Source organism: Gambusia affinis, linkage group LG01 (assembly GCF_019740435.1).
Source record: "Gambusia affinis linkage group LG01, SWU_Gaff_1.0, whole genome shotgun sequence".
Taxonomy (NCBI): Eukaryota; Metazoa; Chordata; class Actinopteri; order Cyprinodontiformes; family Poeciliidae; genus Gambusia; species Gambusia affinis.
Genome location: NC_057868.1, coordinates 42,877,151 through 42,901,975, shown reverse-complemented (window position 1 = coordinate 42,901,975; position 24,825 = coordinate 42,877,151). Strand labels below are relative to the sequence as shown.

At 38.4% G+C, this 24,825-nt stretch overlaps 1 protein-coding gene across 3 annotated transcripts in view; it reads right to left on the bottom strand.

Moving 5' to 3' along the window:
* Positions 1-24,825, bottom strand: part of LOC122836154 (kazrin-like) — a 157,303-nt gene that overhangs the window by 21,899 nt on the left and 110,579 nt on the right. For all 3 annotated transcript variants that reach the window (XM_044125882.1, XM_044125899.1, XM_044125890.1), the window contains one exon: positions 6,400-6,591. In XM_044125882.1, coding sequence (XP_043981817.1) covers positions 6,400-6,591 — 192 coding nt within the window. The remainder of the gene's footprint in view (positions 1-6,399; positions 6,592-24,825) is intronic.

Below are 24,825 nucleotides of genomic sequence, written 5' to 3'. Positions count from 1 at the left end.
TTATGAAACCCTGGCCTTTTTATTTGTTCTTTTGGAAGTGCATTTCAATTTTTTTTTTATGCAAATTACACAGTTTGGATCTGTGCAATTTACTATGCGTTATAAAGTGACTAGACAGAACTTAGTATCTGAAAGTCAGTTTATAAAACGGCTACAGAGTTTTGAACGACACATTATCCGAATGTTATTAATGTGTGTATGGTTTTGCAACACATTTCAACATTGTCAGTCAAGTTGCTCTCTAGAAATTTTCAGACATTCTACTATGTTTCTAAATGTTTCTTAACATTCCTGTCTCCCATGACATTCAGAGCAGTAAACCTGAACCAACTGGCATCGCCTTAAAACGAGTTACAAAAAGTAAAATGATTGGAATGAGGTAATACATCTCAAAGCATACATGAAATATCCTGTCAATTTTTGCTTCTGTTTTGGTTTACCATCTGGAATTCTTTATTTTTTTTGTTTTTAAACTAATGCTGCATTTCAAAGTAAAAGTAAACAAACATGCAGTCACTTTCATTATTGTGGCTTAACAAGCCAGATAAAAATGGCTTGCGCATTTGCGGAAATTCTCTGTGTTTAGGTGATTAAATATCCAGTGAGACGTCAAACTTGTAGTGAAGGACACGTTTTGGAGTAAAGTGGCTCCAAACTCAGCAAGAAGACAACACTTTGATGATATGTAGCTGTTTACTTTCATTCATGCTCCAAATGATCGGGGGGGTTGTCAATTAGCTGAGGGGAAAGTAGATAATTAAAAGCACTAGAAAGGGCCAACTACACTTTGAAATTTCATTAAAGGACTCTTTGATGAGGAAATCTTAATTGGAGTTGTGAATTTTTTTTATTTCAGGGTTCACAGATTGTCAGCGCTGCCTTGTTTCAACGTCATGTCGATGTACAGGCAAAATAACAAAGGCTGCAATTTTAAGACGTTACCAGTCCTCTCAATTGCGGCAATACAGCTCAGTGGTCAACATCTGGTTTGCAATGGCAAGCATCATTAACACATCAAACAACGCAGGTTTCGGCAGAATAGAAGACAAACAGAGGGATAGAGGAGAGAAACGGGGAAAAATGCAGCAATAGTGTGGAAAATAAATATAGAAAAACTACTGTTCTTCCTTGTATTCTCGTTTTTGTATTTATAGTGGACCAGAAATGTGTGTAATTAAGCTGCAATAATAAATTGCAGCTCTGAACTGAGTTAGGAATAAAGCTGCTGTGAACCTTTTCCAAGGTAAATAGGTATTCTCCCAAGAAACAGAGATCATAACGGATACATTACTGGATGAAACACAGTTACACTCAGCACCAACAACCCTGCACCCACAAGCAAAACTAAAGAGAAATTTAGAGGGTGGCCAATTAATTTAACATCCATATTTGTGGACTATTGGAGGAAGATGGGGTAGCAGATTGAGAACCCACACATGCAAGGGCAAAAAAAAAAAAAAAAGCACACTCACTGCAGAAAAATCCTGATCTGAATTCAAACACAGAGATTTTGATCCGGTGCAACACCGCCAGCAACTACTCCGCTGTGCAGTCTATAATAGTAATCAGTTAAATGGAAATGGGACATTAAGTTGCAATATATCTTCATGTCCTACAATACCACTCCTAACATCTGTCAGTCTTATTTTCAAACTCACCTTTGTGATTTAAGCCTGAGGCTTTTTCTACTGCCAAACAGCGAAACAAAGGACATTTGTTACAGTAAAGGCTTGAAGCTGCTTCAACAAATTGCCTCTTTGGTTTTTAAAGTGAACTGGATTCGAATAAGAGTGGATAATTTCTTTTGACATTCAGGAAAAGCCATTTTACAATCCCTGTCACTTAATGCAGCAATTTGACAAATACGTAGAAGAAAACAGAGTAAGAGTTAAGCTGCTGTGCCACACGCTGTTCCATCATGGTTCACTCTATGCAATTCACAGCATACTTAATGCAGCTCTGAGTAATGTGAGAGTCATTACTTTTGTTTATCTTTGGGGCTCACTTGTGGATTTATTCACTATTGCTTTTGTGCTTTCTCCACAGCTTTTCATAACTGTGACAACCTTGTGAGAAAAGGAATACCGTGAAGATTATTTTATAAGTTTCGCTGCCTACTTCCTATCTCATAAAGTCGCTCCTATCCAAAAGAAAACTTGAAGTTAAAACTACACCAATGTTTTCCTGTAGGACCCTGGATATTTTTGCATTGTAAAATACACAAAACTCATCGTATGCATAAGGATTTAATCAGCTAGAGCAATAGAAAGTATCAAATAAAAATGAAAAGGAAAAGGAACATGTTTGTTATTTATTTATTTTTTTTACAAGCAGAAGCTAGAAATTCTGGTGTGCATTCAGATTCAGAGGCCTGATTTAATCTTTTCTAGAATCACCTTCAGCTGCAGCTTAAGCTGTGAGCCTTACGCATTTGCTCAAAATGTTGCAGCAAGTTGTAGCATGTACATAAAATTGATTTCCAATCCATTTATTTGTCCACCTGAGCTGTAAATCTCTGCAGCTCACCTAAAGTTACCATGGCATCTAGGAAGCTTTTCTAACCGGCCAAACAAGAAAAGCATCACTTTTGGAGCTTACAGGTAAATCTATGTCTTGGTGATCTACCATTTCTGCCAAAATCTTTAATTTCAGGATGAAGGACTAAAAACTGCTTTGGGAAATGTCCAAAGCTTGGGATAAAATTTAAACTCAGCTGTTAGTTTGCAAATCTTCAGTTAGCTTTGATGCCTTCACTGAACAGCTATGTCTATACTGGGACTAAATGACACAGAGAAAATTTACTAATCAAGGATTTCTGAAAGCAATTAATTTTATTAAGTGAAATAAAAGTGAGGGCTGCACAGTGGCACAGTTGGTAGAGCTGTTGCCTTGCAGCAAGAAGGTCCTGGGTTCGATTCCCGGCCGGGGGTCTTTCTGCATGGAGTTTTCATGTTCTCCCTGTGCATGCGTGGGTTCTCTCTGGGTTTTCCGGCTTCCTCCCACAGTCCAAAAACATGACTGTCAGGTTAATTGGTCTCTCTAAATTCTCCCTAGGTGTGAGTGTGTGTGTGAATGGTTGTTTGTCCTGTCTGTTTTCTGTGTTGCCCTGCGACAGACTGGCGACCTGTCCAGGGTGATCCCACCTCTCACCCGGAACGTTAGCTGGGGATAAACACCAGCAATCCTCCTTACCCCATTAGGGACGAAGGGTGTATAGACAATGGATGGAAATAAAAGTGTAAGAAGGCCTAAACTCAAAATACTTACCACTTTTTTTAGATTCTTAATTGTAAAGAACACTGCAAATATCTTATTCCACTTCACAGACTTTATATTATTAGAAATGTCTGTTACAAAAAAATAAAAAAATCGCCATAAAATATACTGAAGTTTGTGGCAAAAAGTAGAACCAAAAAATATACACCAAAAAGGCAGAAAGAAATTGGAACTTTGCCTAAATTGTCAACTTATGAGCCAAGAAAATTAAAATAAAATAAAAAAAAAAATCAATGGGTAAAAGGTGCTGCTGTTTTATAGCTGCCTTAAAAGCAATGCCTTTTAAGTGTGCAACAATAAAAACTCTCAATTAATGAAGATTTAGTAAGACTGAAACATGAGCTGTGATGCAGCTCCTCCTGTTCCTGGACAGTTCAGGAGAAAAACGGGAACACAAATAGACGTATCTTCCTTCACAACAAATTCTGCAGAGTTAAATCGACACTATTTATTGCTCTGAAAATATTTAAATTAACATCAATTCTGAGAAGGACCAAATAGACTCGGCATAGTGTTGATTTGCTGCAGAATTTGCTGTGCTGGTGCCTCTTAAATGCAAATGTGTGTGCATGAGTCACGTTCTGGTCAATGTATAGCTTAAACACTGGCTTATTGTCTATGCCTCCAATAAAATCACCTTCATGCCAAACAAGTACACAAGAAAACCTTATTGACACGGGCATTTTCTCTTTTAAGCTCACGCCCTTTCAGTTTAACCCTGAGAGAACCAACCTTCAACATCTCAACAACCAATTTCCTTTTGTTCTCTCTCATCCCTCTTTTAATTGCAGAACTGATCCACCAAGCTTAACGTTCCTTGACCTTGTAAGTCAACCAAAGTCCCCTTTTATCAAGCTTTTATTAGTGGTTGATTACTGTCACAGCCTGCAGGGGCTGGTCGGCTTTGGCCTTCATTAAAGGTCTGAGTCACGCAAATGAGGGTAGGAGGGCTGCCAGGAGTCTGCTGAGATGTTTAACCATCAAAGTGGGAGCGATACATATTTATCTAATGCGTGTTCCGTCCTGCTCTCCATCCAGCCCTTTTTGTTTATAGTTCAAATCTTCCAGTCTTGCTGGTGTCGAGCGAAAATGTCGCAGCAACAAAATCTCCTGACAGCAGGTCGTGTTCTTTTGCGCGATCCAAAACGATAGCGTTGCTCTCCGCCTCATTTCATGGGTGATATTTTCTTTGAAAAGAATGATTCATTGTTGTTCTGATGACATCCCTGCTTGAAGCCCTGCAATCCACCGAGCAGTGCCTGGCAGAAACTAATTTCTTTTCTTCTTTTCTTTTTTATGTATTTTTTGCAGTTTTGTGAGAATATTCCCACTTGGAAAAATTCCCTAATAGTGTGACAGAATCAGCCTGTCATGGCCGACGCCAACAGAGACAAAACATGAACCGTGGAGTGGTTTTCTGAAGAGCTCCAAGCTGAATTGTGACTTTGATTATTCAGTATTTGAGGCCATGTGTGACCTCACAGACATAGTTAACAATTAAACTGATTGGTATTTTGTGCTGCAGGTTTACAATCACTAATCTTATACCCAGAATCCATCAGTAATGATTGAATCTTAGTTTGTGGTGCAATATTTATAGCAGGCAGCAGTTCAGCTCAGAGGTCTACACAAACTCTCATATAGATGTTATTTGTTCATTTTACTCATTTTAACATTTTAACAATGAAACATTTTAACATGGACAAAATAATGAAAAGTTTTACAGTCAGGCGAATTTGATCACAATCAAGCTGTCAAACAAAGGAACACTGCACCAACGCCAGGAAACCAACTAATTTTAGTAATATCTATAATTTCTAATAAAAATAATGGAAATTGGTCTAGTAAAAATTATGCCCAGAAGATTTTATGGGCTACAGAATTTCGTGCACCAAACTCATGCTTCTAAAGTCAAAAATATCGAACATTGATTATTCAGTCCATTCTGAAAGACAAATAGTTCAAATAAACAATTCAAAGCCCGAAGATTTTTCTGATATTTAGGCAGAAGATAAATGCATATGAAACTCTGATTGAATGTTCATATAGAGCTGAAAAGGAGGAAGAGGAGGAAAGTGAATGAAGAAGTAAAAAGTAAAAGAACTGGTACGCCACAAAATGATCTGTCCAGCAGATCGCATGCTAATGGTTCATAATGCAGTTAATGGACTCCATGAAGCATGTTTGTTGCAGACACTGTGGTCAATATCACGGTGCTGGGAAATAAAGCGGCAGAAGTGAAACAGCAAGAGTGGGAGTGGCAGGCGGTAAATCAAAGCAGGACAGCCAAACGATTAAAGTGAAAACTGCTGCTGGTTTAAATGAAACTGGTAGATACATAAAGATCTGAATATTTTATGAGATAAGTGATGGATTAGATATCTGATATGGGAAAACATGTAGCTTGGTCAGCCTTTTGTTAATTGATACCTTTAAAGTTATTCTCAAAGAATTCCAAAAATCTTCCTAACTAATAATCAAATCATGATTTCCAAATAAATGTAAGCCCCTTAAATTTTTATTTTCACATTTTGACATGTTTAAATCACAAACTTCAATTTATTTTATTGGGTTTTATTGGGACAAACCAACATAGAGTGGTGGAAAGAAAATAATGCAACTTTTTAAAATCGTCTCGCAAATTATCAACTGCGTTTCGGTCTGTACTTTGACTGGGCCATTCCAATACATGAACATGCCATGATCCAAAACATTTTATTGTGTCATTGGCTCTCTGTATGCGGTCATTTTCTGCATTAATATAAAGTTCTAAGCAATTTGCAGTCTAACAGGTTTCCTTTCAACCAAGAAAAGATATCTCCAAATCAGGATGGTGCCACCACAAAATTTTATGATTTGGTTGATGTGTTGCCACACTTTCATTATCCATCCATTTATGCTAATTTGTGTAAGTTTATCACATACAATCCCAATAAAATAACATTAAAGTTAGTGACTGCAATGTCACAAAAAAAATAAATTAATTAAATTGAGAAGGTTCAAATAGTGGAGAAAATTTTGAAAGGCGTGTTGCTTGCAGGTTTTGAGACTGTATTGTTCATGCTTTTTGTTTTAAGAAAACCTTCAACACACAGCTTATCGTTTCCTGTCTGGACCTCTCACCTTGTAAAGCCTCCTTGGCCCGATCCAGCTCCTCCTCCTTCTGGGCCAGCTGCACTCGGAGCTCTGTGGCGGACAGGACGTCAGCCGAGCAGCCTCCCTGGGTCTCCTCCAGGTCCTTGCTCAACATGTCCTTCATCTGCCGCAGCAGGTGCACCTCCTCCTGGAGCTGGGCCACCTCTTCGCGCAGCAGAACTAGAATGTAAAAGGAGAAGAGGAGAGCTTTCAGAGAGTTGAATGAAAACCCGCTGACCTCCATTTTTTTTTTCTTTTTTAAAGCCAAAGTAAAAAAAAAAATCAAGCAGATAGAGAGGGTTTCTCTCTAATCCAGTCTTATTCGGGTTCACTAAAGTGCTTTCTGAACTGTTCTTACTGAAACGCAAATGACTTGGAGATCAGAAAGTCACAAGTTTTATTTTGATTGAGGTAAGAGCTACACTGAATCCCCTATAATCAATAATAGTAATTATAGAATAACTCACACTCACAGAATAACTAATGATTGTAATAACTTTACTTTGTTATTTTTGAGGCTGCGTGGTGAAACTACTCTGCGACAGGAATTGTAAGCAACAGCATTCATTCGATATTCACTAAACGCTTCGAAGTGCTTAACACCTCAAACAAACATTAAAATGAAAAACAGAAAGTGTAAGAAGCTGGTTTTACCATTCCCAAACAAGAGTCGCCAAAAAAATGTTAAAGTGCTCTTTTCTACAACATCTCATGTTTCTCACGCAGCCATGACAGAGTAATGGCAAGGTTTTCTCCCGTACATCAGCCTTTATCTGAAAAAATGATCTCTTTTTGCTCAACAAATGTGCTTGCAAAGATGAGGGCATACAGAGAGTGATTTAGAAAAAAAAAAGACGGGTGGACTCATTCTGCTCGATTTCATGCATCCTGAGGGCGAAGGGGTGAGATGGGAGTGAGGGAAAACCGCTCAGCCCCGTCCTGCAAAGCTATAGAGTGCTTTGCATAAATTCCACTTCACTGAAAATTTCTGCATCCCAACTCCAGTATTTCTGTACGAACACAATGTGGATGGAAAGAAGTATTTTTTTTAAACGTGCTGGGAGTCAGAGTATGAATTTTTTTTTATTTGTTAAATACTATAACAACGATAGATCACTCCTCGCTCCTTTTGTTCTTATGTTTTCTTCCATCTTCTTCCTCTTTTTTACTTGTGTCTCTAGAAAGAGTGGGGAACATGTCTATACTTTAATATGTTTTTGGATTGGTCATGATGTGAACATTACTAAATGTTCACATCATGACCAAACTTTGGTCACATTAATTTGTGACCAAAGTTTGAGTAACGGCAAAGACAAAACACAGACGCACGTAATTGCGTTTTTTGGTGAACACAGCAGAGTTACGTAGAAGCAGCTGAAATACAACAAGCCCAATCTGCAGCAAAAGGAAAAAATGAGTTGGACAAGAGCCATGGTGTATGCAGGCTATTTAATACTAAGATGCATTAATTTTGAAACATGACTTATATTATAAACTATATCACACTTCTAAGAAAAAAATAAATTGTGTTGGCATAATCGGAGGCCCATCAAGCAAGAAATATCAAAGTTCCTCACTAAGTTGGTAAAAAGATCCCAAACTCTATTGCAGCTCTTATTGTAACTGAGTAAAAGTAACCAGCATCCGCAGCTAATACTCATATATCATGTCATGACAGACTTTTAAAAACAAACCCTAACTGAGGACATGCGGTACATTAAACCGCTTTGACCGTCAAGCACCTTATGGGGCTTGATGTCATAATTCCTCCTTTGAAAATAAAATAAATCTGTTTGATAAATTTACCGTCTGAATAATAAGAACCTACCTCTCTGGGTTTTCAGGTCCGTTAATTTGACTAAGTTCATGCGACTGAGGAGATGTGCTGCCAGTTGAATGATAAAAATTAACCAAAAAGAGGTTATTAGAAGAAGATTGGAAGAGAAAAAGAAACACTTGTTAGTGAAATGTCATTAGAAGGAGGTTTAATTAATGAGCGTGATTAGCAACTCCATTAGCATAACCCTTTACTGGACACCAGAACAGTTGTCCCATTTGGAAATAATTGGTGGTGGGGTAAAGCTCACTTGGTTTAAAAGCTAAAAATAGTCACATACCCAAATTTTTATTCATTAGCCTACTTCGTACATTTTGATTTTATTTATTGTTCAAAGGCAGCAATACCAAAGGTGATAAATGGGGACACTGAAAAAGAGCTTGCAGTTTGTCTCGGCCGCTCCAGTGCATTTCTCAAATCACCAAATAGCAGGTCTTGCAAATGTCAAAACACTCGGTTTTGACATTCGCAAGACAATAGGTACATTTTCCAAAGCAATCCATACAAACAACAAAACACCATGGATTACCTGATTTCTCAAAATCCCTAGTTCATCTCTCAAAAGTAAAAAAATGTGTCTGTGAACATGTCAGTGCCTCAGAATGAGTACGGAAAAGACAGTTAATTATTATTCTGCCATGTTATCAAACAGGGTACACGTGAGGGACGTTGTTTAGTAATTTATTGAAACATTTCTGATGACAAGTGTTGTAAATTGTAATCCTGTCCTCATAAATGCACTAAAGCAATTGAGAAAAACTGTATTGTGAGAAAGAGTACCAAAATTACCACAGAATGAACAACTTTCAAACTTTCTCACTTAAAAGCATTTATATATATTTACGGAAAGGAATACAAAAACACTGAAACTGATCCTTTTTTTTTTTGTTTGTTTGAATCAGTTTCGATGTACAAAATTAATCTAACTGAGACCAGTAATTTTATACCTGAAAAGAGTTCTCTCTACCAGCCAGCTGGAGCAAAATGAACCAATCTACAGGAAACATTGAGAGAGATTATTTTTTTTTTTCTATATAGCCCATTTCACAGGACATTTTGGCTGAGCACTCATCTTAATTTAATAAATTAACCCCTCTTATTTGACCTAAGGCTTTTGTCAAAGCAACAAAAAATGGAAGAGGCTCCAAAAACAAGAGATAACTTTATGGGGAATAGCATTAACAGGCAAATATGAATAAAATTCATCTTTGAGAGAGTAATTTGGATGCAGTGTCTGGCTTGTGCACTTTTTGACTATCACTTCTAATAACAAATACTTATAAGATGTTTAGAGATATTTAATCTATTCATAAAAAAATAATAACATCACAGCTGACAGAGAAGCTTCTGATTCCAATATTTTTAATGACGGCATTTTTTTTTCCCTCATTTAAAAACATCAATTAACTGGAGGTAAAACAAAGATACATTTGTTTGAGTGTTTGTTTGTGTTTCTCATCTGCTGAGCCCTCCAACTCCGTCATATAAATGGAGTATTCATTGTAAATTCATTTAACTGGTTCTATGTGTTATCACTTTGTTTTGTATCATCAGGTGAAATTAATTTGTGACTTTGATTGACAGACACGTCTTCCTATTACTTGCTCAGAACAGTCTAGGTTTGCCTGATACCAAGTGAATTTTTCAGATGAAATCCCAGATGTCTCTTCAAAGAAGAAACTTCTGATGTACCAGCTTGTGATTCTGTGGTCCCAGTCAGTTGTGCTGGCCCCTCCGGACAGTTTGGGGTCATGGTTAATACCAGATATGATTTGACATTAATCAGACAGCACTCAAAAGAAGTGAATGTGTTGCCCTGAGGTTTTTTTAATTCTCATACAGTGTCTTTCCTGATTATAATCAGGCATGCAGTGACTCAATGCTGTCAGGATTCTGAGTAGCACAAGTATGCTGTCCACTGCTTCAGCAAAAGCTTGCCAAATCCGTACAGTTTATTGCAGACAAGACTGTCAACATCTGAGCCGTGCTGTGCAAGATCACCTGTCTGAATGAGCAGCAACAGCAAACAGTGTGTGATGAGGAATCACTTGTTGGCTTCATCAGACCTTCATTTAATTTATTTAATTATAAAGTTGTAATAACAAATAAAAGTACAATGACCTAGAAAAAAAAGAATTTTTTTTTTTTTTTTTTTTACTATTCTAGCAAGGACTCATATAAAGAGTGAAATGAAATGCTATTAAAACACAAACACATTTTACCATATTATGCACATGCCACATATCTCAAAAAACTTTTCATTTCAGCTGCACTCAAAGGCCAGCACAACCTTTTTGCTACTAATTGTTTTTCTCCCTATACAAATAAACACAAACCACTTGCATGAACAGATGTTTCTGTGAGCACAAACAAAGTACGCAAGGCAAAACGAGGTTGTCTTTTAGTTTCAGATGGTGTGAGCCTGTCGCCAACATCAAATCTCAAGATAAAGACCTTGGTGGAGGTCAAACGCTGCTTTTATCTGTTGCCTACTTGCTCAGTAAGACATCACTTCCTCCCCTCTTTAAACAGTCACCTCTTTCTATTCAGAGAGGACATGACAAGAAATGCAGGAAGATCGACATCAACACCTTAAGCTGAAACTTTTCACCGGAGCTCTGAGTATAATATTCAGACAGGTACTAGCTGAGGGTTCTGTGGCGATATAAACGATACTGTTTTTAGAAACAAACATTGTGACCTTTTGGTTTTAGACTAATCATTTTGGGTTTCTTTTCCTGGTTTTAGGTCCACTACCAGATTTCGAAAACTATTTCAGAATGTAAAGTAAAGCTTTTCCTTTAGACAGGAATGAACTTGAAGACATAAGAATAAAATCATGTTCATGCACAATGAAATACCCTTATCTTTTTCCAGATGAATACATTAGAGGTGCAGATTCACCTTTTTAAATATCAGTGTTGATTAAATAACACAAACAAGCAGAAAGTGTGTTTTAATTTGCATCTATGCACACAAACAAAATGGCAGTATTTTCTTTTTTTTAAAATACTAAAACTTGTCCGTTCTTCTTATAATTTATTTCTGTACTCCTTGACATTAACTATGATGAGAAGTGAGAGGGATTAGACTGAACCTTTTGAGGAATATTTATAAAGTGATCCTTGAATAATGTACATTTTGTGATTTCTCTCCCAGTCCCATTCTTCTCCAATCCCTTAAACCGACTTCGGTTAATAAGATTCACTGAAATCGTAAATAAAACCTTCTTCCTCGGCTACATATCTAAACGGCCACTCTAAGTGTGTGCATTTGCATAATAGCAGCCATAAATCAGCTGACATGCAATTGGGAGCGGTGAATTATGAATCTGATCAGTGTCGCTTTCTATTTGCGTGATTTAAGCAAAATGGCTAAAAATGTCCCTCTAAATAATCCCGCGTCTGTTATGTGACAGTTTTGGGATGAAGGGATATTGTAGGAATATTGCTCAAAAAAAGATCAGCACTTCTCCAGGGACACAAAACTCATCCTTTCTTCATGAAGAGAAGTAATGGTGCGATAAAAATTTGATACAAAATGAGAAAGGATCAGCTCAGTTGTTTTCCACACAAAATTTTAATTCACTTGTTTTTTGGGGGTTTATTTGATGACCAAAGGTTTCCCAGGAAAACTCCAAACTTATTTTGGATGCCTTTCCTCATGTTCCTACAGTGTGTCATGATGAGGTGCTTTCTCTATCCGTCTCTGTCTTAATGTCACCCCGTACCCAACAAACTCCCGTCTTACACCATTTCCTCCATCCCGACATTCCTCCTCTCCCACATGTAAGAAAAAGCAGCGGGACTCGGAAACGAAAGACGCAAAAAAAAAAAAAAATGGTCCAGCAATCTGTCAGAGATTTCACTGGCCATGAGGCAGCTGAAATTGGACTTGGCTGCAACAGCTGTGGAGGTGGAGAATTGATGGAGAACGACAGTAAGTGTCTAGTGTCTAGAGGGGGGTCATTTTTAGATTGCTTTTCAGTCTTTTGAGGGAGTGGGAGGGAAAGACAGGATGGAGTTCCATTTTTTTTTTTTTCTTTTTGCTTGCTACTGGTGACAAAATCAATTAACGCCGTTATTGTTTCCGCAGAATTCTTATGCAGCCAACTTGTAGAGGGGGACACGCACATCCATAGACCTGTTAACAGCCAGTAGATCATGCAACTGGAGGTATTTGATTAGCCTGGCTGCAGACTCCTTAGCCATGAATGAGCGTTATGACCGGTGCTGTTTTTAAATGAAGTATTTTTTTCTTTCCTGATACATTGATAATCTTGTGGATCCGCTTGTGTAATCTTGCTGCCATTGCTGTAGAGCAAAATAAAGTTGGAAATTTAAAAGAGAAATAAAAAGCAGCACCTTGTTGGAAGTCGCATATCCCTTTAACTTACTCATATTGTATCAGGAAAGATCCACGATCTCCTAATTTTGTAAGTACAGCATCATGAAGACCAGGAAACACATGACTTCGATCTGCTCATGGAGTACTGTTCAACCTATCACCAATATAAATAGCACAACTGCAAACCTACAAAGAATCAGCTGTCCAGCTAAACTGGGCAAGGAAATCAATAATCAGAGAAGGGCCATAGCAGCTCTGGTGTAAGATGTGCAGCTCAAGTGAGAAAACCAGAAAACAAGAAAAGGAGGTAAATGTTGAAAGAATATTAGTAAAAGACACATAAACAAACGTATCAAATAGCGGAATAGTGGAAGGAAAAGCTCCAGTAAAATGGGATCAAAACTAAAATACATGAAAAAGGCTGTTCACTTTAGCCCTCCATACTGGCGTCCCAGTGGCAGCGTTGTGAAGTGGAAGACGGGAAGAGCTGTAAGAGTTGATGAAAAGTTGGATGGAGCTAAACGCAGTGGGACAAAATCTAAATTTGTGGATGAAACATGACAAAATCTTGAAAGATCCAAGGGATTTGAAGGCATCAGAGAGACACTTAAAATTTGTTTCAAATATGTGCTGAAGTCTGTGAAATTCATAACGTCTGGACGTTGCCTCAGACACATTTCCTCTCCAGAAGAACGAGGAAGTGTTCGGCCTGAATGGAGCAGGCATTGTACCAAGTCAGCAAGCACAAAAAGTACAACCCAGTTCAGGAATGTGTGAAATAAGAACGGGGGGGATGTAGGAGCCGCCGGGGTCAAGAATGCGGGCAGCAAGTGCTTTCATGATGGGAGGCAACAACTCACATCCTCTTATTTGTTTTGGACTCTGCGACCGAGTCCCATCCCTGCTGAAATAGCCATTTTCCAAAGCATTGTCTGAAATCTATTCAGAGACGCAATGCGTGCCACACGGGTTAATGGCTTAACCTCTCCAGGAACCCTTTGAGTGGACTTGAAATAAACAGTTATCGATTTTAAAACACACCTGACATAATTGGGAATGGTGGGGATCCAAGCAGGACGAGGAATCAGGGAGTTTATGGAGTTCTACAAACCTTTGCACTTAACTGTGTGTAGTTATCATACGGATCAATTTTCATGCAGATACGTTTTAAACCATTGCTGTCTAATCTTACGTCATGCAACCAAAGGAGCTCCGTTTTGTGCAGTCAGACCTTTGTAGAGGATATATGTTCCTGTGCCGGCTGCGGATACATTTCTGTACTGGCATCAGACCAGTTGGTGCCTTTTGTCTCATTGTTTATTTCTTGGGATCCATGTTGCATAAAGTAACAGAGCTCTTTCCCACCTGTCGCCGCACAATGCCGGTCAGGTGGGTTAACGTTACTATCGCTACATTGGGAAAACAGCCGAGTTTATTCAGGTCTCATGCAGCAACTTGAAAGTCATGTTTACTGAACATATTATGGTACTTATAGTAAATCTGACTGAGCTTTATTATTATTATTATTATTATTAGATTTCTAACATTTCTATACATTCAAAAGAAGGAAGAATCACTAACTCCTCATGAAATCAGCTCGACTTGCAAAATCCAAGAGAAAGATAAAATACTGTAAGTTGTAGTTTTTCTGTAGGTTTCAGAGTTTTGCAAAGCAAAGTACTTTTATGTTTTTTCTGATGCCGTGGCTTTGATAACTGCAAGGTAATAAGTTACATTCTGCAGACTGAGAGCTGGACTCTGCAAAAATATGAAAACAAGACTCACTGCATTCACCATTAGTATAGAGCTATATAGCTTCAGCAAGTTTCACATAAAAGCTACTATTTCACAAAGGAGGCAAAGGTGAACTGCCTATCTAATTTTTTTTTACACAATGCTATTAATGTCACACCTAATCCTGCACACGTCAGCCAGAGTAAAACAGTCAAATGTGTTTCAAATACTCTTTCATCTTAAATGAGATAGCCAGTCAATAATAATAAAGCAGAGTCTCCCTCTTCCTGCGTCACACAAACTAATTTTTAGAAGCTATTGATAGCAAATTCATCAGCGGCAGATGACAGATGTAATGCCTAAGCTCTGACTGATGAGGCAGCCTCTAGCCTCTGCCTGATCTGACAGTGCATTGCTTTGGATTAGCCAGTCAATCCTCATGAGCAGAACAATCTCAGTTCATCGCCTCAGGAGATGGCGAGGTCATGGTTGATGAGCAGCGAGGAAAAAAGGAAAAGAAAATATCTTGCCTTTGGGCACTCCATCATAGAAATCAGACTAATATTATGCATTAACGGAGGAAGTGATGAGGACAGATTGGTATTCCGAATAACAAAAGCAGGGATGGACTGTGATTTATTGATGAAAGGAACAGTAATGAGGGCAGGCCTCAAACCACTGTGGTGTTTACCCACAAATAAACTCACGACTGCTCTGAAAGTTTAGAGACTGCAAATATGGAAGTGTGGATGTGCGACATTGGTTACTCAAATAAATCAAGAGACACCGCAAAAAATCTGGTGATTGGTAAAATACCAAGAGCTACAAGGCCACATTGACAACAACTGTGTTTTCTATGAGATGTTAAGAGATTTCCGAATTCCTTCAGACAGCAAGACTTTCGGCATCTTAATTGAGAAAAGCAAAGTTAAGCTGTTTTCTCCGTTCAACGTTTTAGCCTCTGTAATGGATCATGATGAATCTGGAAATGTTCATCAGTTCATCAGAGATTTCAGTGAAGAGCTAAGAGTCTTCATCCTCCTGGAAGCACACGCAGAAACAGCAGTTCAAACGACACTAATTATTTATATTACACACTTCCATCAGTTTTAAATGTGAATATTATCATCATTATGTCTATGTTTTAAGCAGCAGGAAAAAACACGCAAATGTGAACTTAGAAATAAATCTACAAATTCTGATCATGACGTGCACGGAACGCCAAAACAAAGGAGCTGGAATACTGTACAGAGACATCAGGGCGAAATACAAACTGGAAATGACCGAGCTGAGATCTTGAGGGATTTCAGATTCAAAACGACAGAATAGTAACGACTAACCAACCGGACATTTTAATCGTCGATAAGCAGCGGCAGAAAGCCGTTGTAATCGATGTGGCCGTCCTCAATGAAGGAAACATCAGGAAAAAGGAACAAGAGAAACTGGAGACATCCCAAGGACTCAGGGAAGAGCTAGAAAACACATGGCAGGTGAAGGCATCTGTGATAGTGACCTCCCACTCTGTAGAAGTGGCTCAAAAAGCTCAGCCAGCATGTCAGTTCAGCAGAGTGTGGTTTTAAGAACAAATACTGTGAGGAACCCTCAGGTTCCCAGGCCTCTGGTAGAGGATCCAAGCTTGAGACGAAGAGGAACCCACCGCATCCCAGTGAACCAAGAGACTTTGTTTTATGCTTACACATTACCACCTTTTAAACATTTTAACATAAATAACATTTGGTCCAACCAAACCTAAAAACAGACACATTTAGTGATTGTTTGAACAGTAAAATCTGAAGTCAGAGGTGTTTAAATAGCGGGGTCACACCCGGCCTTGATCTCTTCCCTTCTGACCAGCCAGTGTGGATCAAGCACTCTGTGTCTTAAAGTTTCAGAATCTGACATCCAGATACTGGCAACCCTATTTCATGCTTCAGCTCCTTAGAGTAATGGGGGTTGAATTTCTGTGGGAGTACAGCTTAGAACAAAGCTTTACAGTGGGCAAAAAAAATAATGGATCGAAGAGAAAGATGGCCACTAATCTTGGCCACATTCCACAACAATCTGTGTCCATTTGATTAAAAATGATGGCATCAGCTAAACTCTGTCCAAAAGTTTAAATACAAAAAAAATAGCTAAAGTCATCTGGTTAACACAGTACAAATGAAAATAGAAAATAATCAACAGATATTTAAAGCTGTCTTCATCCTTCTGTCGTTTTTAAACAGTTGCATAAGGAGCTTTCTTATTTTCACAGACTGCACTTGCAGCAAACTGACAGCAATCCGCCAGAACAGTGTGTTCGCTTTACAGGCTCTCTGCCGCCTCTGAAGTGAAAACTGCAAACAATGAGATTACTGTCTTTCGGAGGGTACAGATGGACAGATATACGGGATAGCTTTCAGGATTTCTCCGTCACGGAGATTAACGAGAGAGTTTTCCATGAAACTGGAGGAGACACAGCCAGGGTCATTAAGGACAGATGTATAGATAGGAAACAAGATTGATGGGAGAACGTCTCTAAATCACAGGGATCCTGTCTAGAACATATAGATCATTTTGAATACTTTCAAAAACGACTGAGATATTGCTAGCGGGAAATGATAGTGTTCCTCGAAACACGAAGTGATCACTTAGTGTTACCAGTAACGGCTAAATAAGCAGACAGTAGGCTCAGGCTGTAATTTTGAAGAGGGAATGTTTTCTTTTCAAAAATGAAGCAGAATTTTAAGACTTTATAATTTAAGATTTTCTTTTTGTAAAGCGTATGACAGTCACAATGTCTCCATGCATGAACTTGTGAACACCTTTGCATGAGCACTACCAACAGAAATTGTCATCTAGGGCTGAACAGCTTCCTGTTGGAATATGATGAAGTAAAAGCAAGCTTTTATTATGGACCCCACAAAGGAACACGAGCAATTCAAACTTAGCACCCATGCATCTATGTTTGACACTATTATTTTGAAGAAATTTGCCTCGTGTTGACAAAGTCAACCAGTAGAGCAGCAGTGCTCAGCTCTCATCCTCTATAATATTTATGTGATACTAAATTATGTTTCCAGTTCAAATAATGTCATTGTTCTAAATTAATAGAGATTCTACGCGCTACTCCAAGTATTTTAGGCAGAGTTGTGGATGAATTAAACTATTTGAAAAGGAGTATAAAACAAAAGCTTGATTTTATTCTATCAGACACTCCAAATTTAGCAAAAATAATCTTGTTCACCACAAAAATGAACAAATAGCCCAGCAGCTTGCGTCGTCCGTGACCCTCTTCTAGGTTCATGCAATTTATCTTCCATTATTTTAGGTTAGCAGGTATTCAGGTTAGAAATAGGAAATAAAAATAACACAAGGGGAGTGGATTGTAAATGCACAAATTTGCACTATTTACTAATTTTCTGAGATAATTAATAACACTCACACTGCAGCCTAACATTGGAGGTTAGTGACTTCGATTGGTGCTTTTCTGCCAGCTGAAACAAGTGGCTTGGACAGATTTAAGATGATGGCCAAATAGCTCTATTTTACAAGAAAAAAATATATCTGCCTAGCTAATGCTTTATGAGTGATTGGATAAATGTGTGGAGTGGGAGCTATTTTATTCAGAGATATACAAAAAATTAATCATCATTAAAACGTTACTTTTGAAAAATATACTTCTCAGATATTTTTGTTTCGGCTTTTTTTCATGCAAAAAAAAAAATGTAATTCAGCTTGGTCCCTAAAATCAGGTTGGGATCATAGAGGCTGTTACTGCAGAACCTTTGTTGTGTCAGACAGTTTCCAGACAGAAAAGCTCTTTGTGATCAAACGGATACGTTTAAAAAAAAAATAATTAAATAAAATAAAAGCATCTGTGACTGTGACAGTGTTCAACCCAACCTGTCAGACAGATAGATGGATTCACTCAAACATGTAGATAAATGGTATTTGGGTCAATTCCAACTCAGAGCAGGAGTGAGGATTATAAAAGCTGTACTCAAGGACAGGCGATACATTAAGCATTTTTAAATATAGAAGATTATTCATCTTATTTTAAGTTATTTGCACCTAGTCTAATAAAGAGACACATCGATGGTAAAAAACTAAAATAATAATCCAAATGTTTTTTGATAGTGAAAAAAAGCATGCTGCTCTTAGAAGGCTGGGCTAGTAAAGAGAGGACAGGAAGCGTGTTACCATGGATATTACATCCTATGCAGATGTCATGCATACCTGTCTCCGTGATGGCATCCTGCAAACTTCAAAACCAATCAAATGCCTTCTGTAGCATATGCTGCTAAAAATAAAAACTTATTCTGATCTGTTGTGCCAGGATGACAGCAGTGATCTGGTACAAAAATCTGAATATGGAGGTGTCAAAACAATGCCGGTTCAACCTTTAGAGTTTCTAGGTCTGAGATGCGTAGTATAGCTCGTGCAAGTGGAAATACATTTGCTCGGTTTTTCAAAATGAGCCGAGGTTTCGTTGACAGCTTCTCAGAAGTAAACTACAAGACTGAAGAGACTGCCACTGCAAAAATGAGGCACCCTTCTCAGCAACCTGCTGCTATTCTGTAATATATTTTAGCAAATTTGAGGAGCTGTGGAGAAATACACTTTGACGAAGATCAGCTGCCAACCGAAGCATGAGTTTGACTTGAAACGACGGCGAAGGAGCCACATTTATCTTTGCTTTTGCTTCAGGGTAAAATATGATTATGCACGGTGGTCTTCAAACAAGGAGATAGTGGAAGAAAATAAAGGCTCTAATCAGTCCATCCCCACTGAAATACAAAATTACTTTCCGCACTTTAAAAGTGGCATGAGTCGCCATTGTAGTTGCTCAACCATTATACCCGACTTGATTCTATTTTTTATTTATTTTTTTACAGGCAGCTGATTTTCTCTAATGTGCTTCAAATTGTTACCTGTGTGTCACAAGAAGAGAAAGTAGTAGCACCTGAGGGAGCCGCTCACCGCATTCACCCGAGGCACAGCCAGCGAACGACAGCAATTACAGAACCAGGACCAGAATCAGCTGCGCTCACAATTACGCTGTCAAAGCGAGCTGACACAGGCGGGCGTTTATGCTGTAGCTGTACGCATAAATCAGAGCAGATGTCAGAATAACATGTTGTCATTTCACTTTCTAGAAACCGCTCTGACAATATGCACAATGCAGGCGTCATATCAATCAGAGAACAAGCTCACAGTAGGGGCTTGTAAAAAACTGGCGGCCTGTTATCTAGCTTCTGCCTCTGTGTTTACTTAACAGAAATATGTTCACAGCGACCTTTTTTGCTTGGTTTGCACCCAAAAACGACTTGGCTGTGATGTAAGTGAGACCAGACTAAAATACTAAAAGACTATTTTCCTCCAAAAAAAAAAAAGAGAAGAAAAAAAGAATCGTTCCTCTGACCTAAACTGGTAGAAAAATGTGCCAGCTTCCATAATGATACTGGAGCTCTCAAATATTGACATGGCAAATCTCTGAAATATACAAATATGCAAAATCTACACACCTTTGTACTTTGGTAATGGGTTGTCAAAAAATTGAAGTGTGAACTAATCTGCAGTCATAAACATGTTGTCATGCAGTGAAGGGAATCTAATGAATCAATAAGAGCGACAGGCTCCACGGTGTAAACTTATCTCCATCTTTGTTTAAGATAAAATGTTCGTCTTTAGAGTTAACTCCATTTTCAGTTTATGTGAAGTACATCTCTGACTAACAACCAACAGGCAATTGGCAGAGAGAAACGAAAAAGCATAAATTGTCAATGGCTTCAAATATGCATACAATAAATCGCTAATGTTCATTCCGCTTTACATTGCCCACAATTAGTAAAATTACAAATGGTAAATGGTAAATGGCTTGCACTTTTTTAGCGCTTTATTGAATCCAAGGGAACCCAAAGTTCTAGCTTTACACAACATTCAGTCATTCACGCACACATTCACACGCTGATGGTGGCAGGCTACTGGATAGTAGCCATAGCTATCCTGGGGCAGTCTGACAGAGGTGAGGCTACCATGCTTTGGCGCCACCGGCCCTCAGATCACCGCCAGCAGGCAAGGCAGGTGAAGTGCCAGGGACACACCGACAGACACAAGGTGCTAAATATTTACTGTGATTTTATGTAAGAGATCAACACAGAGTAGTGCATAATAGCTAAGCAGAATGATATAAACACATGGCTTTCAGTTTACGATGCAAATAAGCTGAAAAGTATGGTGTGCATTTGTATTCAGCCTGCATATTGAAGACTGTTCTTTGAAGAATCACCTTTTGGATTATTTCTCTATAATATTTACACATCTGGAGACTGAAACGTTTGCATATTTTTTTATTTTGCAAAATAGGCCAACTCAGTCAGATCAAATAGAGAATATTTGGAGATGTGTTCAGTTCTTTACGATTAATCTCACTCTGGACTTCACCTGAGCCATTCTAACACATTAATATGCTCTGATCTAAATTGTACTGCAGGTTTAGGGTTGTTGTTCTGCTAGAAAATGAGCCTCCACCAGAAACTCGAATCCTAGAAGGTGTTGTTTTTTTGCATGACTGTTTTGTATTTAGCGCTATTCATCGTCCTTACAATTATTTTCAAAAGAAATTGAAGGCTTACAAAACATTCAGCAGCAAGTTTCTGTCAATTTTGTCTGTTTTTATGGCAGTTAAAACCCACCATCCCAACTTTTTTGCCTTGAGGAGATTTCAGACAGTCACAACTTTTGTAGGATGAAGTGCCTACCACAGAAATATATAAAGAGAGCCCCACAAACCAGAGATGTTCTTTATAAGTAGTTCTTCCACCTTGCAAAACTGGCACTTTCAGATGAAATAAAAGGCTAAACAGTTTGCCACTTTTGTGCCTCCTTCATGGACTGCTGGCACATGCAGTAAAATGAATGGAAAACATGGGGATAATGTGTTTTTTTTTTGTCATGTAAACATTTACTTGTAAATATGATTATTATTTAGATCTAGCCTTACTAAATTAAATGCAGGTATTGGGAGCAGCCAGTAGACAAATTTAACAGTTTTATTTCGATACCGTTTGCCAGATTCATGTATGTTTCAGTTAAAGTTATCTAAAATGGATTTTAGAGAGTCGGATTCAGCAAGTTAAATAGGAAAGCCAAAAAGCAACAACAACAACAACAAAAAAACGTGTATGAAGAACAGCCAGAGGATATGTTTGCACTAACACCACAACATAACAACACATCTGCTTTCAAACCGCTGCTCATAGACTAACTGTACTCAACAAATCACAAATTTGCAGCACAATCTTTTGTAACAAACACAACTCTAGAATTGAACAAAATTGTAAGACCTCTTGCCATTTTTACAACCACATCTACACTCTCACCCAGTTCCTTCTTTGCAAGTCTTCTGCTATAGTGAGTGATTAATGGTTTACCGTCTGTTGCAAAGTTCAAATACCAGCAAGTCTGAGGTCAGAGCAGGTTAAAGTCTCCTAACGGCTCCACACAGCTACATGCGATTCACTATCAGACATGACACCTGCCAGTGTAAAACCTCCCTGTCTCAGTGTAAAACCTCAGAAAATTGCAGGTCTGACAATCACTTCTCTCTCCGCTCCATTTAAGCACCGTCACTGCACTTGCCATCTCCACTCAACTTACCGGACTTTCTTCTCTCCCCATCTGACCTCCTCCCCTCTTCAGAGGGGAGCTCTCCTACAGATTCCAGGATGTGTCAGGTCTGTGCTGGACTATTTCAAAATAGAAACACACCAAAAATAGTTTCCTATTTTCCTTCAAAAGTGGTCGTCACTCAGATCACTCAGATCTGAGCCATCTTCAGCATTTCGTCCCTAAAGTCAACGCTCAGTTGACGCCAGGAAATGCACCCAGCCTGCGTCTTTCCCTCTCTGAATACCTGTTCAAGGCAACTCCCACAGGATCAGTGATACAGTACACCAGGCCCCTCCCCCTCTGCTCAAATAGTTTAGGTAAGGAAGAACACAAGCTCAGCCGGGTCAGTACTACGATTTTCCCACATTACTCAACCATGGGTTTGCACACACGTACCAGACAAGGAAAGGGAGCTACACCTAATGTGTGAGCTCACACGCAGGTGCATGTTGACTTGATGTAGTCTAAAGCAGACAGCAACACGTCAGCCAGCTGCTGACTTGCTGGAGGCTACTGGTCCTCTGTAAGCTGAAACTTTGAGACGTTATCGTTTTCTTTTCTCACAGCTTTTTTTTTTTTTACAAGGCTGCAACCATACAATTGACTTCTACAAGCCAATTTGAGTTGCAATTCGAGTGAAAAAATCATGGATCTCAAACAGGATATTACGATGATCTTGTGGGTTAAGAAATAAGTCTCTCTAATTTGAATTTGGAAACATTCCCATTTAATTATTAAGATCAGAAAACTAAACTGCATCTGAAAATACTTTTCTTGCTGAGAAAAAAAAAGTACTTTTAGTTTCACTACCTAAGCTTATCCAGTTTTTTTTTTTTTTGTAGGATATAGATAAAAGAAGAAAGCTGCTATTGTGTCAATGTCTTGGTGAAAGGTAAAATAATTACCTATTTTTTGCTTACTTATAGAGTCAGCCACAACTTCAGTTAAAATGTTGTGGTATTTGAAGGAGTTTATAATACTATGCTTACTAGCAACATTTCCAAAAATGTTTGTTAAAAAATTATAAAATAAAGCATGATCACAAATCCTCCACTATACTAAAGAGTTGACATAAAGTGTTTTTCTTCACCTCTTGCCCACTGAGTTTGAGACAAAAATGTTCAGTGTCAGACCAAATTGATCGCAGTTGACAAGTCAAGATAAAGTCACAGGTGAGTGTAAGAGACTGCATATTTACATTTCTTATGGTAGGGTAGAAACCGATTGTTTCTCTACCATTTCTCCCAGACAATCAGCTGCCATGTCGACAGCATCTGGTTGTTACAGAGACGGGACGACACCAAGATGATGCTCTTTCCTGCAGTTCTCAAAACAGGGCGGGGATTTCACTCCTAACAATTCTGCTCCCTGCGTGTAGAGCTAAGGTAAATATGTCATCAACCAGCTGGGTAGCCAGTTGCTAAAAGAAATTGGCGTCTGTGACAATGTCATATTTAAACACAGAGGGAACAGGAGGTTGTGGATTTTCAGGGCCCAGGAATCTCTGATCAGATTAAAAATGCAACATTAAATTAAGTTAAGCATATTTTAAGAGCTATGGGAACCAAAAATAAATGTCTCTGGTGACTTTAAGAATAACAATTTCAAAAAGTGGGATATGTAGTAACCAGTGTGAGATTACGCAGTTAAAGCCTAATTTTAAAGCTTTTATCAGGGGTAGCAAATTCAAAAATACATCTTATTTAATTTTGAGCAAGCCACCAGAGCAGAGCAGCAAATCAATCAAAACACTATGATTTTAAAGCATTAAAAAAGAAAAAGGCAGAAAATGGGCAACTATGTAAAGAGCCTTTTTCATAAACAAATGTTAGTTTTATCTTTTACAGACAATATGGAAGGAACCTCAGCTGTCTGAGCAGAAGAGAAATATTTGGAGGACAAGCTCTTTCTTTTTGCACAAACATGGCTGCTCAGAAAAGATTCTTATTAATATGCGTCTTCAAAATGAAATTGAAAACAGGCTCACAGGTCTGCTGCCTGCTTGTCTGTGTTCAGCTGCACTCAGTAAGAGTAAACACTAAAGCTGATGACACAATACACCAGCTTTTTATGAGAACAGATAAGAGTGTGAGGCTTTGTCAAGCTGTGAATATGTGCAAAGACGAGAATACAGTCATTTCACTTCATGGTAATACCCTGAGGACCGACAGCAAACAAAAAGCAGTGAGTTTTGTATAGCTTCACTAGAATTGAATCACTGATTTTTCTTGGAACTTATTCTTTTGCATCCGTCCTTCAGCAGTCAGATTCATTCATTAAGCAGCAAAAAACACTTTGTAAAGCCACTAAGAAATACGTTGGTCTTTTTAGTAGCTATAAAAATTATGCAAAAGCTTAATTTAAGATAAAATAAAAAAAATAAAAAATACATCTTACAATTTATTGTGTTTAAACCTCTTTTTCTACTTGCCATGTAAAGCTGGGTGTCAGTAAATGAACAAAGCTCAGTTTTTTCTTCATGGAAAGTGGGAAAAATTGAGCAACGAGATGATATTGCTCTTATTCCTCTGAGCAAAGCACAACGTCTCGATGACAATATTCTTGCTGCAGTTTTGCTCACTCGACTGCAACGTATCTTGCAGAGGACCGGCCGGAGCATGAACACTTATAAAGCCAAAGTACTACTCAGCATCTCTCTTGGAATTCCCAATTAAAGGAGTCCATTTACCAAACACTGGCTATTTACATTACAACAACCGTAGCAGTAAACTTCAGGGGCTGGGGGGCTACAAGACAAATCGGCCAGCTGATGCAGCAAAAACTTTAGTTTGCCTCTGTCTTTCAGCATATTTTTTCTAATCTTGGATGGCAGAAGGTAACGA